We start from the raw sequence: 19,050 nt of genomic DNA, 5'->3' as shown, positions 1-19,050 counted from the left end.
GTGTGGATCTGAGTGCTCAATCAGTGCACTGGATCAGAGAGTAGCTAACAGGAAAAAGAGACAGGAGCCATACCATAAGGTGGGAAAATGTGTGCTTAGAAAGTGCAGTACTGGTTTTATTATATCTGTGTTTTTATTTATTATGGTATGTTTAACATTTTCCTGGCCACTTATTTAGACTATTTAAATATGTTTGATACAGCTTCTACTATAGACCATATATAGTGTTAAATATTAATACTGTATTCCATACTGTGTTTAAAAAGACAAAAGGTTTACATTAATATCCTGGATCATTACTGGGTTCTTTTACCGCTCCCCCAGACTCCTGCAGAGTAGGAAATTGTGGACTGCATTTGGAAACTCCCCTTTAGAAATCCTGTGTTTGCCACTGGATGGTTAAGTACTGTATGGTGTGATTCACAGGCACGTGATTCGCTTATTATACTGTATTTGCATTATTGCAACATTTCAATAAATAAGCAAAGCCACATATATTTTTGGACAATTTCTAACACTGAAACATATAGATATTACTGATAAATCTAATATCACTATATACATTTCCAAATGTACTTTCCTTTCCTCCTTCTCTCTTGAAGCAATTCCAAAATAAATATATTTGTTAGTGTTACTTTAATTTTTATAGCTTTTTTCCTTAATTATTTTTCCCCGACGTAGATTTACAAGATAATTTTTTAATAATCTCAGTTCTCCCTTTATGCTGTTTCTGGTTTAAGTAAGACAGTGAATGTCTCCTGTTGTTTCTATTTTTTTTATGTGATTACGTTAAGAAATGAGTAGCTCAGAGGATAGAACCCTTATCTCCTGATACAGTCGACTTCTTTACTATAATCTTTCTTTAAAGATTTCCGATAAAGCTAAGAAAATAAGTAGCTTCAAACTGAAATGCAATAATTAAGTTTAATTTATTCCTATTTCTTTATTTGCACAGTAACACCAACGAATCCCCCATTTGTACCACAGTGCCCTGAAACAAATGTCAATAACAGGATAGACTGCCTTCCAAACCAAGTAGCTACTGAGGTAAGCCTTTCTATAAGCAAAGGTTATTAACTCTTCCATTTTATCACAGCATTCTGAATTGACACATTTCTGCTGCACTTCTAGATTGCTGGGTTTTAGAGTTGAAAGCAGTATAAGTGCCCTTTATGCTGGTGGCACGGTTTACAACAGAAATCTTGTAGTGCCCTATAACCTATTAACATGATCCTGATCTATTCCACCCCTCATTCAAGTGATAATAATAAATATTTGTATGTGTTTGCTTGTTAAAGAGATCTTTTTTACCCACACTTCTTGTGGACACATTTTGTGATTTTGCCAACTTATCATAGTTTCAAATTGTGTAATTCTTCATTATAGTTTCCAAATAAATAAATAAATATTAGGTGATTATAAACTTACACTCACCTTGCGAAAGATTTATTTTAAATCGAAAAGCGTCAGATGGGTGGATCTAGCAAGACCTCCCTACTGTGCTTGTGTTTCAGAGAATATGCTTGGACTTCTACCCATGTTCCATCTTGGTCCTTAGTGGTTTACCTGCCATGCTGTATCATGTATATGGTCCACAAAGAAGTAAATTCCACTATTTTTAGCAAGCTGTAATAAGTGATTTTACAGTATGTGATTGGCTATTGAAAGCTTTTTAAAGTATGTTTCTACACACTACATTACTGTATATTAACACTTTTAATTTTCTAATATCTGGAACTGAGAGGAAGAATATACATCTGTTAAGGACTAGTCTAAAGAGTGTGTATTATGCCCAAGAGAAAGCTTATATACAGTATATGGAGATTCAGTTTAAAGATACTGTGCACCTAAGGACAACTGTTGGGACATCTCTGTAGTGCTTTCACTGTGTATTATATTTTTATTTGCAAATTTACAGTTATGGTTTAAGCGCAGATTGCACCAAACTAAACATAACCCCTGGAATATGCACAGCAACCACTTTGGTTTCATGCAGGAATTCCCTAGAAATATTGCTTTTCCATTGCTTTAACATTGCTTTATCTCATTATAACCATGTTCGACAACAAGTTGCTCTGTATTGTTTCTGTTTCACAAGACACACCAGCACCAATTGGAGCTTAGTCTAATGGCAATTATGCAAAACTGGGCACATTATGTTGGCTATTATTTAAAGCCAAACTTATTCCAGTAACAACTATACAAAATTGAGTCAATTATTATGACTGGTACAGAAAGCAGAATGCATACTGCACTGGTGCATAATATAAGAAGCAGAGTCCATTAGGGGTCCATTAGGCAGTATGCATGGTGTAATGGTTAGCAATACTGCCTCACAGCACCGAGGTTATGGGTTCAATTCCCACCATGGCCCTAACTGTGTGGAGTTTGTATATTTTCCCTGTACTTGCGTGGGTTTCCTCTGGGTACTCCGGTTTCCTCCCACAATCCAAAAATATACTGGTAGGTTATTTGGCTCTCAACAAAATTAGCCCTAGCATGAATGTGTGTGCATGTACATGTGATAGGGAATATAGAGTGTAAGCTCCACTGAGGCAGGGACTGCTGTGAATGGCCAAATATTCTCTGTAAAGAGCTGCGGAATATGTGTGCGCTATATTAATAACTGGTAATATAATAATAAACAATAGGGGTCAGGCAACTGTTAGGCACCACACTATTGCACAACCTCGCCTATTGGATACCCATAAAATGGAGTTGGGTGACTGGATTGCTGGGATTTCTAGTTGGGTGAGGGACATGAGTTGCACACTACAGAAAGTTTCCAACTTCTAGATAGATAGAACAATAATGATACCCTTGTTGCAGAAATATTTATTTTGTTACAAAGTTCATATACAGAGAACCCTGCACTCTTCTTAGTAGTTTCATTCATCTAAATGCTTTAATATACAACTGGATAAACAATGGGGTTGCATTTAAGCTTGTAGCCCACTTCACGGGACCCAATTTCACTGCAAGTCTACTCTATCACATACATTTTCACATAGATTTTTTGGAAACCTGGCAACTGCTATCTCATAGGAGAAAATTTGCTTACCTGGTTTAAAGCTCACCTGCCACATTTATGGCTTTTAAAAGGTAAGATAATCACCAACACAACTCCACAAATGTGCTTATCTGGTTTAAAGCTCATGCAGACAAACAGTGGCAGTTGCTCTATCATTCCTGGAGATAATTGTATATCAGGTGATAGAAAGGGGAAGGGGTCACAGACAAACAGTAGACAGAGAGGGGGGGGTGCTTTCCCCCCCTGGTATCCCCCAGCTAACTAAAAAATTACCTGTAACCATACCTGAACCTATCTGGTAATAGAATTTCAGAGAATTGGTCACATGCATTTGCAAAGACATGTTTAGCTGCTGAGCCACATCAAGGCTTCTCCAATATCAGCAGTCCTAACACTACATAATAGCAGTGCCCTTATAGGGCCATGTGATTTGTCTACAGTAAGGCTTCATGATAAAGGCTCATACTAAAAGGCATCCAGATAGAGCGCTAACTTACCCGGGAGCCACCCCCAGGATGTCCCATTAGCACTACAAGGAACAGCACGCCTTCCAAATACTGCTCCTATTCAATGCCTTTCTCACACATGCAGACAAACAGTGGCAGTTGCTCTATCATTCCTGTAGATAATGATATATCAGGTGCTAGAAAGGGAGAGGGGTCACAGACAAACAGCAGACAAAGAGGGGGGTTGCTTTCCCACCCTGGTATCCCCCAGCACACTAAAAAATTACCTGTAACCATACCTGAACCTATATGGTAATAGAATTTCAGAGAATAGGTCACATGTGTTTGCAAAGACATGTTTAGCTGCTGAGCCATGTCAAGGATTCTCTGATATCAGCAGTTATCAGCTAAACATGTCTTTGCAGATGCATGTGATCAATTCTCTGAAATTCTATTACCAGATAGGTTCAGGTATGGTTACAGGTAATTTTTTAGTATGCTGGGGGGATACCAGGGGGGGGGGGGGGAAGCAACCCCCCTCTCTGTCTGCTGTTTGTCTGTGACCCCTCTCCCTTTCTAGCACATGATATATCCGCCACCCTTGGATGGGGGGGACAGCCTCGGGCTTCACCCCTGGCCCTTGGGTGGCTGGAGGGGGGGACCCCTTGCTTTAAGGGGTCCCCATTTCTCCAGGGTACCCCGGCCAGGGGTGACTAGTTATACAGATATAAGTGTCCCCCGGCTGTGGTATTATCTCTCTAGCTAGTGGAGCCCGGTGCTGGTGTGTAAAATACGGGGGACCCCTACTTCTTTTGTGCCCCGTATTTTTTGTACCAGGACCGGATGCAGAGCCCGGTGCTGGTTGTTAAAATACGGGGGATCCCCTGTAATTTTTCCCTTCGTATTTTTACAACCAGGACCGGCTCAAAGAGCCCAAGGCTGGTTGGGTGGTTGGAGGGGGGGACCCCTTGATTTAAGGGGTTCCCACTCCTCCAGGGTACCCCGGCCAGGGGTGACTAGTTGGGTATGTAATGCCAGGGCCACAGGGACCAGTATAAAAGTGTCCCCCGGCTGTGTACCTGGCTAGTGGAGCCTGGTGCTGGTTTTTAAAATACGGGGGACCCCTACGCTTTTTGTCCCCCGTATTTTTGGAACCAGGACCAGGCGCAGAGCCCGGTGCTGGTTGATTAAATATGGGGGAACCCCTGTAATTTTTTCCCCCATATTTTTTCAACCAGGACTGGCTCAAAGAGCCCGAGGATGGTTGTGCTTAGGAGGGGGGACCCCACGCAATTTTTTTTAGATTTTTTAAGACTTTAAACATCTTTTTAAGGTACACAATGAAGCCCTGCACGGATCTCACAGATCCGGCCGGGATTCCTTGTGTTTTGTCAGGCAGTGTTTTACTCATCACTCCCGTAAAACACTGCCTGATATTACGAATCACATCGACATCGGAAAAAAACGATTGTGCAAAACTCGGCAGCTTAGTGAATGATCGTATCAGGATTCAAAAAGTTGCAGTAAAATGCACCCGATACCATTCGAGTTCAAACACCCTTCAAAACGGCAAAAACACAAATCTTTGTTAATATACCCCCATGTGTCACCAGGTTTGATTCTTAGACCTTTCTCTAGCAGAATACTGCCTGCATTATCCATGATAGTGATATTTGCTTTTATGTCCTCTTGTGTAATTTTTTTGTCATTGTTGTTTATGATAACAGATGGCCTGCAAACAACGAGGATGTTGTTGGGTGCCTTATAATGAGTACACTGCACCGTGGTGTTTCTATACACACAGCCATGGCTATGAAGTTGTTCATGGGAGGACTGCCACCACAGAAGGTAAAACATGATACTACAGGTTGATGTGCTGTATACCAAATCATTCAACTTTCTCTTCAGTACAGTAGGATCAGTTCACCTTCTTCTTCCTGTATGTCCATCATGTTTGGTCAGTTTGTTTCTGAAATTGCACAGTAATCCTTATTACAGTAGAACTGCTAAATGCTGTATATTGGGATTCATTCCGAGTTGATCGCTCGTTGACGATTTTCACTATATTGCGATTAGTTGCTTACTGCGCATGCGCTTAGTTATTTTACACAAAAGTTAGGTATTTTACTCACGGCATAACAAGGATTTTTCATCGTTCTGGTGATTGTACTGTGATTGACAGGAAGTGGGTGTTTCTGGGCGGAAACTTGCCGTTTTCTGGGCGTGTGCGAAAAAACTCTGGCGTTACTGGGAAAAACGCAGGAGTTTCTGCAGAAACGTGGGAGTGTCTGGGCGAACGCTGGGTGTGTTTGTGACGTCAAACCAGGAACGAAACTGACTGAACTGATCGCAATGGTTGAGTAAGTCTGGAGCTACTCAGAAACTGCTAAGAAATTTCTATTCGCAATTCTGCAAATCTTTCGTTCGCAATTCTGCTATGCTAAGATACACTCCCAGAGGGCAGCGGCTTAGCGTGTGCAATGCTGCTAAAAGCAGCTAGCGAGCGAACAACTCGGAATGAGGGCCATTGTTTCTTTAACATATCAGAATCAGAATCAGCTTTATTGGCCAGGTGTACTCACGTACACTAGGAATTCTTTGTGGTACAATGCATCGCCAAGCAGCAACATGAAGGAGGAAAAACGTAGCATACATTACAAACATTACACATATGAGTTCATACTGCACATATGCAACTGTACAGTAGACATATTATACATGTAAGACTAAAAACTAAGGCTGCTTGGCAGAGCAGCACCGAGGCAGCCATCCGCGGCACCAACTAGAACTCACACAATGCACATAATACAGAAGATTTAAGTATTACATCAAAAGATAAACCACACAGACAAATACACAGAAAGAATAATGCATTATTGGTGTAGGCATTTTGGGTAATAACCTCCAGGGGTTGTGTATTCCACCCTCACAAGGCACCAGGTGCGGCAGCCATCTTAGGCGCACTGCGTAGGATTACCCAGGGAGGAATAGTCCACCCCTAGAAGAGAACACAAAATGGGGAGATTGCAGAGTCCTTAAGTTCAGAGTAGGGTTCCAATAAAAACATCAGGTCCACGCATTTTTCATCCCATCCACAAGTGCACCAGATAAGGCAGCCATGTTGGGTGCACTACAAAGGTTACACAGTGGGAGATGAGCCATACAGGGGACAAATGCATGTATGGGAGAACTGACACGTGTGTAAGAGTATGCTATACCCAGCATGGAAAGATCCAAATGAAGCACACCCCGCCCACGGAGGAACCATCCGAGGCAGCCATGTGGGGCGCACTGCATAGGTTACTGCTGGCAGGGTGTGCAACCAATGAAGGTACACATTACGGGAATAGCACACAGTGGGGTGGAAGTACCGTGTAATAAGAAAGAGAAGAGAAAGACACATTTGCAGGAAAACTGTACTAACATTATTTTGTGAAAAAGATAAATGTCCTGGTCTCATGAGAGCAGTGCGGGTGGGTGTGAGAATGTGGGGTGCACACTAATGTCCAATGGAACTGACCTAGCAAAGTCTGGTCCTGATGCGCACGTCCCTCAGTTCCCTGCTCAGCTTGAGGGGTAGTCCCGGGGGCAGTCATGATGTTCTTGGACAGAGAAGTAGTAGGCATTGGTCCTGGTGTTCTCATGGCAGAGGTGAGGAGAGGCCACATAATGTTCCAGATTTCTTTCTTGATGCTGAGGATGAGAAGAAAAAGGAAGATGGTTAAGTTCAGTCCAATGCAGGATCTGTTTTTTTAAGTGTTCATTTTCAAAACGCTTAGAGAAAGGAACGCTTTGAGTATTGGAACGCACAGCTGACATGCACAGCTGACATGCACAGCTGTGCATGGTTGAAGTTACAGATATATTATACTATACTATATACTGCATACCCTCCAACGATGGCCACGCCCCTTTTCTAGTGACCACGCCGTCTTTTCAGATTTATACCAATTTGTATGTGTAAAATGTTGGAGGATATGATACTGTAGTAATAAAGACAATGTTTTATAGTTTGAGTATCATTGAATTTGAAAAGAGAACCGTGATTAGGATGCAGCATTGACTGTAGTTTCTGCATGGACAGAACACAAATTAATCTCATTGTCCAGAGGAATAAAATATATGTTATTTATGTGCAGGATTTGATGCTCATCTGAAAAGGCTGCCTTCACCAAAAGTGTATGGGACAGAAATAGAGGAGCTACACCTTACTGCAGAAATACAGACCAAAAATCGGTTTAGATTTAAGGTTTGTTTGTTACAAATGCTTAAAAAAATTGTACTGTAAGTAACTTGCTTTCTCCGGGAAGCCGATCCACCCTTCTCAGCCAGCACCATCTTCTCAGAGATTTTTGGGAAGATGGTCCATGGGCACTAGAGTCATATCATGCAGTAAGAAGCATAATTGATGTTTTTTTTTAAACAGGAAATGTGTTCTCTTGTAATTTCCTTAAATATTACAAAAATAAATTATTTTCATAGATAACAGACCCTGTGAATAAAAGATTTGAAGTCCCTCATGAGCATGTAAAAAGTTTTACTGGAACAGCGGAACAAAACCCAAATTATAGCGTTGATTTGGTAGAGAAACCTTTTGGCATTAAGGTTACGAGGAAAACACCGGATGCCAGAGTCCTGTAAGTAATACAGTTTTGCTTTTACATATCTTTCTACAATTTTATAAATATACATTAACAATCATCTATGCCTCAATAATCTTAATAGTTGAATCTAAAGTCATCATACAAATAACACGTAACAGATTTTGCTTTTCTCATTTATTAAATACAAACTAAGCCATCATGAAGAAGCAATGGGCTCAATCCAACTGTGTGCAGATTTCTCGCACCCGCCAGTCATCGTAGCAGCAGCTGCACTTTACAAGGGTCACATAGGGTTGCAAGCAATTTCGTGTGAATACAGGCAGAAATCAGTACATTAGGTGTGCGAGTTCGGGTGCCTTTCTGGTGTTGAAACAGTGCAGCAACGGGAACTCACAACCTTTGCATAGAGGGCCTAATACAGCAACAAACGTATCTACGATGTGTTCGCATGCTGAAGCCCTTCTGAAGTTGTGCACGTGCAGAAGACGCACTGCGCGTGTACACACAGTGAGATGCAACAGCATCTCACATATGTGAATGCCTCTGCCTAGCAGAAACGATCGCAGGGCGGGAGGGGGCACCAATGCAACTTTTTTGGGTGGCATTGCAGCTTTGGGGGGGGCACAGTCTGGACAACACAGGCATGTCTGGAATGTTTGCGGTTTGGGCCGTGGTGGCTGCATGACATAACATGCAGCCGCTGTGTGTCTAAACATGGCAAGTGTCCGTCTGCCTTCGCAGCTAAACTACGCAAGCAGAGGGCTACCCGTAACATGCGAGCGCTACACTGCTGAGCAAAGTGTTTGCATGTTAGCGGGTGGAGGGTGACCAGCATGCAGGGATAACTTGCCCTGTGCTTGGCGTCCCTCTTCATGTTAGTGTAAAGGGTTGTGGGTGAGCCATTTTTCACACAAATAAATGATTATTATTAAGTCCTGAGATGTATAAACACATTGGTTTGTTTTGTATTTGCTTTACATAATTGTGAAAGTGGCGCAGTACCATAATAACAGAAAACAGAAACATTATGCAGCATTCTACGTGACTTCTGGGACATATACATATCAAACGTTCTAAACAGGACAAGTGAAGAAGTTGCCAATAACAGTCCAGCTTTTAGCTTTTATTGAGTACATCAGTGTCGGGCAACAGGTAGCCCTGGGCACATGCGGACCCTCAAATCTTTGCTTGCAGCCTCCAACTCCTTCCTGCTGTGTTGTTGTATTTGATTGTTATACATTTTAATTTTTGTTTAAAAGGTGTGCTGATGGTGGTCATAGTGCAGTGTAAGCCGAAGTGCCAGAGCCAGCGCCTGTGTTTTCTTCTCACATAGAATTAATGTCCTCAGCAGCTAAGATGCGGTGGACACTCAGAGTAAGCTTAGGGTTTGTTAATTATCTGATGATCTGCCCGATGTTCCTGATGGTGATCCGATGCAGCGTCTTTGGACGCATGCAGCAGATCTGAGAAGCTACAGGTGGGAGTCTCATTACAAAAGATGACACCCCTGCATCATTTACATGCCTTCTTGGATGCACTGCTACAAAAGATCCAGTACCGATTACTCCTGTGTCAACCTCTGCATCAGGCCCTGAGGTTAATGTGTAGTCCTTTTGAAGATTGGAAGCTACCTAATGCTGCATCTGAAGTGTATCAAGTTGTCTATCACTGTAATACAGTCTATAAAATGATAGCCACAAACTGATGGGTCACTATGAGCAACTTCTCCACCAGTGGTCATCAGAAGGTTTGATCCAACCATCTGTATTTAGCGCTGCACTATTATCCTCTGTAATACCCCATTCACAGAGGTTTATACCCGGTAATTTGTCGGGTCAACCCAGGTTGTTTTCTGTGCAGTGGTGCCGAGAGGGGGGGGGGGGTGATGGTACAAATTACCCAGGCACAGGTCTGATGGAGAGGCCCAGCGGGGGGACAGGTCCCCACCCCCTTTACCTGGTAGAAGCAGCTATGGCTTTTCTCCTCAGTCCAGCACACATTGCTGTATGCTGGGCTGCAGTGTGGACAGGAAGGAACTTGAAAATCAATTTTTCTATATTTTTCTCTAAAAGTGCATGGTCACGCCTCCTATGATGAGGACACGCCCCCTGAGAAGTACCTGGGCCCAGCCAGGCTCTCTACTACCCTGTTTCTGTGTGAAAGGGTCAACCTGGGTTGAAATTTCCAGGTCTTCAACCAAGGAATTTACCAAGGTTAAAGAACAGGGAATTTCGACCCGGGTTGATCCTTTCACACAGATGAAATACCTGTGTTGACCTGCAAATTATTACCAGGTAGAACTGCTTCACCCAGTATTTTGCTTCCCTGTGTGAAAGAGGAGCCAGGATTGGTCTGGCAAATCGACCCAGCACTGAAATGGCAAGTAAAAGCCAAGAATTTCCGATTTTCTGCCTGAAAAGGGTATAAATAACTATTTGGTTGCCATCAGTTTAGAATAACTCTGCATCCAGGTAAGGTTTTGTCCTTTTCTAAACTGTGTTTATTTCTGTACGATGCATCAGCTTTTCTTTCAAATTAAGTTAATTGTAATCTTTTATTCTCTTTCAAGAATGTAACTGTGAATTCCAATATCCTAAAAGCCATTTTATATTAGATCAGCATTGATATGTTTTAACTTTATGTAGAACGAAGCTGGTATCAGGCTATTTGTTTTAAATACAGATACTGTAACATATTGTTTCTATTCTGCTCCACTAGATTTGACACTACCATAGGACCACTTCTGTATGCTAATCAGTTCCTGCAACTGTCCATTAAACTACCCAGTAGCAATATATATGGTTTGGGGGAACATGTACACCGGCAGTATAAGCATGATACATACTGGAAAAGGTGGCCTATATTTACCAGAGACTGGTTTCCCAATGGAGTAAGTACTTATTATTATAATCCCTTATTTAATGATTACAAGCTCATTACACACTGTGTTTACAGTATATCAGGTTTACATGGAAGTAGCTTGCAGTTAGTAATTACTGTATAAGCAAAGCAATGTACCTGAATGAGTCTGCAAATGTGCTGCTTGCAATAAGCAATTATAAACAAGCCTAAGCAGGGCTTACTGTACCTTAAAGCTTGTTAAACTATTATAGGATGAATTATATATTTCTAATTAGTGCATAATGTAATTAATACACTAAAGTTTAGAGAAATTGTTCTGTAAGCTTAATTAAATAAAGTGTATCATGCAGAGGTGTAGGTAATTTAGAATTATCCAATGTTTCAGTTGCAAAATTAAAGTTTGGCTTTCCATATACCTTTATTAAGTAAGAAAAACAAAGAAAGCATTGCTATTTTATGTAGCATGAAAATATTATAGAAATTTCTTGTACCCAGTAATACGTTTATTAGCATTAGTTAAGAATTATCCAAGGAACCTTTATCCTACAGTATTATATACAATAAAGCAGGAGCATTACAAGGTAAATCCGATTTTATATAATATACTATATATATATATATATATATATATATATATATATATGTGTGTGTGTGTGTCTAGAGCACATGGGGGGGTGTTATACAGTACTTGGGCATGTGTGGCAGCTGCCCAGGTTTATTGAGGAGATATAATCAATCCCCCAGGTTAGTATGATCATGCCCACTTCATTGCATGCACCTGCTGCAGAGGGTCCCAGTATTCGCAGTAGGCACAGTACAAAGGTAATAATAACATTCAGGTTTAATAATAATGAACATTAAAGTAAAACTGTTTAGAATAGATGTTATGGGGTCAATGTACTAATCCATGGAGAGAAATAAAGTGGAGAGAGATAAAGTACCAACCAACCAACCAACCAACCAGCTCCTGTCAAAGGAACAGTTAATAGAATGGTAGTATGCTGCATTGTGAGCTGTGCGTTTGTCACTGCCAAACAGTATATGCATCAATTATTTGTCTTGGAGAAAATACAGAAAGTCACATTTTGGGTGAAACAGTCTGTTACAAAAAAACGTAAAATGTACAGTTCGCATAGTTTATAGTCTATGAATAGATCTGGGATGACATCGGTCAACTACTTTTGCTTTGGGATGTGATTGGGGTGGGATTGTTAACACTTAAGTCCAAATTCTAAAACCAAACATGCAATATTTTTGTGCACAATAGCCGAAGAAGGCAAACATACAAAAACCTCTATTGAAATTGTAACTCCTAGTCTACATGCTGGATACTGATGGTCCTGTTAATGTGTTAATGTGTTTCCCTTAGCCACTTGCTATCTGTCTCTGTCTCCCCTGTTTGTGCCCTATAATATTGCTGTTCCTGGGGGGATGGTTGGGGAGGGGTGTGCAGGGTCCATTAAAATGTCATCATCAAGCCAATGGACCACCCACTTAAATGGTGAAGTGAGCAAAACCATGAGCTTTGTTTACTCTCTTAGGAGTCTGTCAAACTCCCAGACATTTGTCAGAATACAGTGCGGACCTTATCACTGTCAGCTCTATCTCAGTAGCTGAACATGGCCTATGCTGCATCTATGTGTCATTGCTATATAATTGTCACATTTGTTACCATGGGAGCAGATGTGCCCAGTTTCAACTGGGCAAAGCTTTACTGGGCAGAATATTTTACCCCTTTTCACCCCCTTAGGTTACGGCCACATATAGCGGTCAAGCGGGTCCCACTGAATGGGACCAGCTTGGCTAGGAGGGGGATTTTGTGTGTACATGGATCCTGTTCTGTGGGATACCACAGAACAGGATGCATGCCATTGACACTAAGAATTTCAATGGATCACAGTGCAGCCACACTGTGTGAACACATACATTGAAATGTATGTGTTCACATTGAAATCCCGCCGTCCCGTCTTCCGACCCAACCGCAGCATGCTGCGGTCGGATCCAGCGGCAGCGGGACTGCTGCATTTGTGTGGGCTCTTGCATAGGCACCCATGTGCAGCCTCCTTCCGGCCAAGCGGGTCCCGCTGAACGGGACCCGCTTGACCGCTATGTGTGGCCGTAGCCTTAGGAGTTAATACCCTCATAGTATCCATGCTTAGTGGGTGGCTGCAAATAACTGTGACAGTTTCCAGACCACCCAGCAGGTCACATGTTCCAGGTCACCTGGCAGGTGCACATGGAGAGTTGACCAACTGTCACATTTTCAAAGAGCTCAATGGAGATGCGTAGTAATTGGCTGGTGGATGTTTTGCCTTATAACTCTGCAATGAGGCAGCCAATCACAACACCAATATACATTTGCACATCTATGGACCAAGAGCTTTAATTTGGTGTTTGATTTGCCCTGGCAGCATCATAGAAATGAGCCACTCATAAAAATCATCAGGCAACAGCATCATAGAAATGAGCCACTCGTAAAAATCGTCTTTACGCTGTTAATATATAGATGATTATAGATTATAATGAATTATGTTTTTGCACATAATCAAATATTACACAATCTGACACTACTAATGTTATTTATTCTACAGGATGGAAGTAACTTGTATGGTGCACAAACATTTTTCTTGTGTTTGGAAGATGAAAAAGGATCATCCTTTGGTGTATTTTTAATGAATAGCAACGCGATGGGCAAGTATTTATTTTTTCATTCCGTTGGAAAATTGGACATATAAATCTGCTTAAATACATTATACAAATGCAATTGAAATAGTTTAGTAACTTTTATCTTTGCTTGACTGTGATTACGCAATACGTTATCATACAATATACCAAATTGTATGTATTGCATGCATCTGCTTGTTCCCCTTTATATTGAATTGTTTGTTCCACTGTAATTGTCCTTATTTGGTGCTACAAACTTTTTGTGGAACCTTATACGGTAAAGGAAATATAATAATAATCATACTGCTGTTCATTCAATGCTTCTTGTAGAGTTGTAGCGGAGGATATCATTACAGTATGCACATTTAGGGCCTTTTTCAAGGTTAGGTAATATAATGTTGCTTTGCAAGTGGGAAAATTCACAGCTGGTGGCATGTCATGGCATTCTAAATCACAGTATAATGCTAAAGCTTTACAGTAGTTTTTGCTACACACCATAGGTGTCGGAAGGGGGGACCAGGGGGGCGATTGCCCCTCCAAAAAAAAAACATTTGAAAGGTACCAGTCAAAGTACTGGGTTTCAGGGTGCTGTCTAGGGTTACCATGGGCAGTCTGCCTACTGGACCTTCGTCCACCCTGCACCTAGCTCTGACCCTACAGTCCCCACTGCCCCCTCAGCTCACCCTTTGTCCCTTCTCTCTACCCACCTTGGACCCAAAACCCCATGTGGCACTCCTCGACTCCTCAAGCGGCACCGCCCAAACTTTTCCTTCATTTCCCACCAGGTTTAGCTGAGAGGATCGTTCCCAAATAACAGCTGCTCATGCGTGCTCTGTCTAATGACTTCTGATGCGATCACTATACAGTACTTTATACATCACAGGAGCTGGCTCCTATCGGAGCGCCTGTCCCTGGATGTGATTTTTAATACATCTGGGTGGAAATTAATATGTATATCAGTATAAATTATGCCTTGGTGCCCTCCTTATATTCATACAATGTGGAGAATCTTCTTGTGGAACTGGCGAGTCCCCTCTGTGAAGAAACAAAGCGGCACTCCTCGAATTGATGAAAATGTGTGTATTTAACAAGTCAAAAATTACATGCTGTAATTGATGTTTTCAAAGCTCACAAGCCTATTTAACAGGACTTGATGAAAAGGCTTGTGAGCCATGAAACTTTGACTATAGCATGTAATTTTTGACTAGTTAAATACACACTATGTTTCTATTAGTGTGAGGAGTGCCGCTTTCATTTCTTCACAGAGGGGACCCACCATTTCCACAAGAAGATTCTCCATTATATATACTATATATATATATATATATATATATATATATATGGCAAAATTTAATTTTATCTTGGCCCCCCAGATTGAAAACACTCTGGTGCCCCTGCTGCATGCATCAAACAGTTGGAGGAGTTCTGGACTTTTATGTCTTCGCTGGAGATAGTCCAGTGTGTTCCCTGTATGCTATATATATATATATATATATATATATATATATATATATATATATATATTGGTAATATTCCATATTACACCCTTTGCATTGCAACCTAATTTGTCCAGGTATAAAATTTCACCCCGTTGCTGGTTTGCTAACTCCAAAGATGATCCTTTGTGTTGTGTAAGATAATATTGATGAGCTCTGTGCTCTGCGCTGTCTCCTTGGATGTGACACAGGGTACCCATAATAACCTTTGCACATGAACGCCTTGCCATACCTTCTTTTTCCTCTATCCTCCGGACATGCCCCTGAGTGTCTATCTTAGTGAGACTGTGCTTTACAGATACTGGTACCTCATGAAGCCACTATACACCACTGTGCCACCACCGCTAGTCATACTACAAGTACCACTGCCCCGACTGCATGTACCTGCAGATGCGCACTACAAACATTGCACACCGCAAGTATTAATCCGCTTCTGGCTTCAGGACCTGTCTCTCATTGCATGTTCCCGCATTGTGCTGCTATACCCTGGTTAAGCTATTTTATATGTATACTGACCTCCATCACACACCACTGACATCTATCAACACTGCCAACAAATATAACATTAAACACAGAAATACTAAAAATGATTAGAAAATGATATTACATGAATTAAAAAGTGTATATTTTAGATTCTGCATGACTTACAGTGTATATTTTATTTAAAAAAATAATTCATTCAATATTGTAAAATCAATATGTTAAGAGGTATTTTACCTAATTATCAATGCTTTTAAATAAATATCTTATTTCCTATGCCATCTTTCCCAAGTCAATGCATTAGCCTTATAAATTCCTCTTGTTTCCCTCTGTGGCTGGTCGATACAGCTTTGAAAATGTTCAAGTGATTGTAAAGCAAGTCAGTAAATAAATCTTATGATACATGTTACTTCAAACTCTTGAGAAATCTTCAAAACATTGCCTGACACTGAAATCCGGATGTTGGAGAATGTTGGAGAAATAGACTAATAGATTAGTAACACGTGGGCTTTGTATAATTTTTGTCATTCTTTTATTTTGACCCTTTAAGAATTTTTCTTTTAGTGATTAAAAATGATCTCTTTCATTCATACTGCAACTATCTGTTCTACCCGTTCTTCGCACGAGAGTTTCTGATTTTCACGGTTGTGAATATAAATTAGTGTAAAAAATTTGCTAGATCTATAGAGATGTAAATTTGAGACATCTTAATGTAAGTAAATATAAATCCATGGTTCTTGGCGTCACCTGAGGAGCACCCGTAGCAGATACGGTAAAAAGTGACAGGACTATTTTTGTTGTTTTATAAATTCTACACATTGAAGGTGCAATCCAAATTTTGATCCGATTGTCCATTTGGGCATTATCATTCATGCAACACAAGCCATGCATCAGTAATGATGTCATTCTTTCAACCTCCTTTTCATCCCCTTAGGGGAGGTTTATTAAAATTACGTAGTCTTCCTATTTCCCAACTGAAGAATACCAAAATTACATTTGAGCTTCCTAACATATCGGGAAGTAAGAGAATTAGTGATGAGTCCTTGAGTGAGTGGGGACTTTTGCATTTATATACAGTAGATAGATTTTAACATTGACAAATGTTACATTTTTTGTGTGCTTATCAACTGAAATATTCAATGGGTGTTGTGTCATAGCTGTTTATTTATAAAGTGGCCAATGCTTAGAACTTAGAACGGAACTAATACTGAGTGTAAAATATGCTAGGCTTTGCACCTGTATTAGTGCTGCATTAAAGTTCTGAGGTCAAACCAGTCACCTTGTAAATATACCCAATAGTGAAACAAAGATATAATTTGATCTAATGTCATACAATATCATTGTCACACAGTCTCAGTAAGTTGCTTGTTTCTCATCAGGGGCTAGCTTTATCAAAGTTTGGAGATAGAATATGGAGAGAGATAATGTATCAACCTTGTAACATGTTGTGTTTAAAAAATGACAGTAGGAGCTGATTGTTGTTACTTTATATCTCTCCCCTTTATCTTTTTCCAAGCTTTACTAAATCTAGCCCTTAATTTAACACTTGCATGTAGTTATTGTTAATGGAATTGTACAATTTATTTTAACAGAAGTGTTAATTCAACCTGCCCCAGCGATTACATATCGAACAATTGGAGGAATTCTGGACTTCTATGTCTTCGTTGGTAATACACCAGAAGAAGTGGTTATGGAATACCTAGAGGTAACTTTTGTTTTATGAGCTCTTACAGATTATAGAAAATTGTTGCTACAGTTCAATAGATATGTACAAAACGCACGTTAAAAACAGTGAGTAAAAGAATTCCAGGTTCCAGTTGAGGATTTCCAGTTACTTGATTTTGGAGTTAGTGTGGCCAGCCCATGTATCATGCATCGCATATTGGAAACAATACATCCTACCATTTATTGAAAGCCTAGTGGCATTTATTCATGCTTTCTGCATGATTAATTGTAAATATAAATGCAAAGGACAGCAATTCCAATAAGAGCTGTCCTTTGTCCTGTGAGGACTTCCATTTATGACCCGAGTCCTATTGTGCATGTGCAAGCTACAGGGGTGGGTGGGTCAGGGGGAATTCTGTGGAAATAACCCATAGGCTTCTTTAGGCAACGAACTCTAAACAGTAAGTTTCCAGCAGCTGATACATATGAGGATTGTGAAAAATCTCTGACAATGTAATATTTCGGAACTTTGATTACATTTTACTGTTAGTAAATATTAGCAATACATACTGCCCTTACATTTTACAAACTATATACTGCATCATACAAAGTGCAGCTTATGTAATAATTCAGACATACAGATGGAGCCTCCGTTATCCAGGATCTATCCATGACTAGGCGCGTCCGCCTGGGCACACCTAGTCACTGTGAGTGTCTCTGTCTGGACGGGCATGCGCGCCCGGATGGAGACACTCCCCATTCACTTGAATGGAGAGCGTCTACATATGGGTGGGCGCGCGCGCCCAGACAGAGACGCTTACAATGGGAGGCGGCTCGTGCACTCCCGGTGTGACTAGGCGGTCGGATGACCTAGTCACACCAGGAGTGCACGCCTGCGACAAGGCAGGGTGAAATGATGGAGAGGCTCCATCTGCATACAGGCCAGCGATGACAGTAAGCTGTTAGGTGTGGCAGTAGGGATGGCCGCACTGGGATATATTTACTAAATGTCGATTTAGATAGATTTCCATTCATTTAAAATGGATCTAAATCGATGTTGTTTTTCAGGGGCACACACTTCAAAACAGACAATTTTTTTATATAATTTTTTTTCAATTGTTAGTAAATGTGTTTTAACCCCTGAAACACAACATCGATTTAGATAGATTTCCATTGATTAAACATCAATAAAAATTGACCTTTAATAAATTGGAGCAAGTACTGGAGTTTGGGAGAGCAGCAGACCCTATCACCAGCTACTGTATATTGAAAGAGGTGGATGCTAACTGCACGCAATGCTGATTTTTGTGCCGTTGAGCGATTAATTGCTACTATGCATGCAATTTTTATTTTGTAAACCCTTATGACCCATTTGTTACGCTGACTACGCAAAAAGGCACTATTGCATATGGAGCAGGGAGGTGTGGCCAGGGGAGGCAGAGCCTCACCTTTCTTACAGTACTCCAATATACTCCAGAGTTTTGACTATAAAATTTTTTAGAATAATACAAGGAAGATATTTGTAACTCATAAATATCAATTTTGTATGATTCATTTAATCTTTGTATTCTAATCATTTTTATAGTCAAAACTCACCACCAACTCATATAAGTGTGTGTGTATATCTGGCTCTGATACTAGCCAGGGATTTCCTAGCCACTGACCTCACTACTATGGAGACACTGGTATTAGAGACAGGCAGGCAAAGTGATGGGCATTCCAGACAGTGTCTGGGGGGTGGCTTGGAGCAAAAGCAGAAAAGAGCTGTCTCGTAGGCCTGTGTCACAGTGCAAGTTGCCTGC

At 40.8% G+C, this 19,050-nt stretch overlaps 1 protein-coding gene across 1 annotated transcript in view; it reads left to right on the top strand.

Annotated features, from left to right (window-relative positions):
- LOC134909378 (maltase-glucoamylase-like) overlaps positions 1-19,050 on the top strand; it is a 395,541-nt gene that overhangs the window by 11,638 nt on the left and 364,853 nt on the right. The window contains exons 2-8 of the mRNA XM_063916182.1: positions 956-1,047; positions 5,205-5,325; positions 7,617-7,726; positions 7,960-8,114; positions 10,800-10,971; positions 13,535-13,634; positions 17,176-17,288. Of these exons, the coding sequence (XP_063772252.1) occupies positions 956-1,047; positions 5,205-5,325; positions 7,617-7,726; positions 7,960-8,114; positions 10,800-10,971; positions 13,535-13,634; positions 17,176-17,288 (863 nt within the window). The remainder of the gene's footprint in view (positions 1-955; positions 1,048-5,204; positions 5,326-7,616; positions 7,727-7,959; positions 8,115-10,799; positions 10,972-13,534; positions 13,635-17,175; positions 17,289-19,050) is intronic.

This window comes from Pseudophryne corroboree, chromosome 4 (assembly GCF_028390025.1).
Source record: "Pseudophryne corroboree isolate aPseCor3 chromosome 4, aPseCor3.hap2, whole genome shotgun sequence".
NCBI lineage: Eukaryota > Metazoa > Chordata > Amphibia > Anura > Myobatrachidae > Pseudophryne > Pseudophryne corroboree.
Note: the sequence above shows the minus strand (reverse complement) of the source record. Positions and strands in the feature narration are given on the sequence as shown.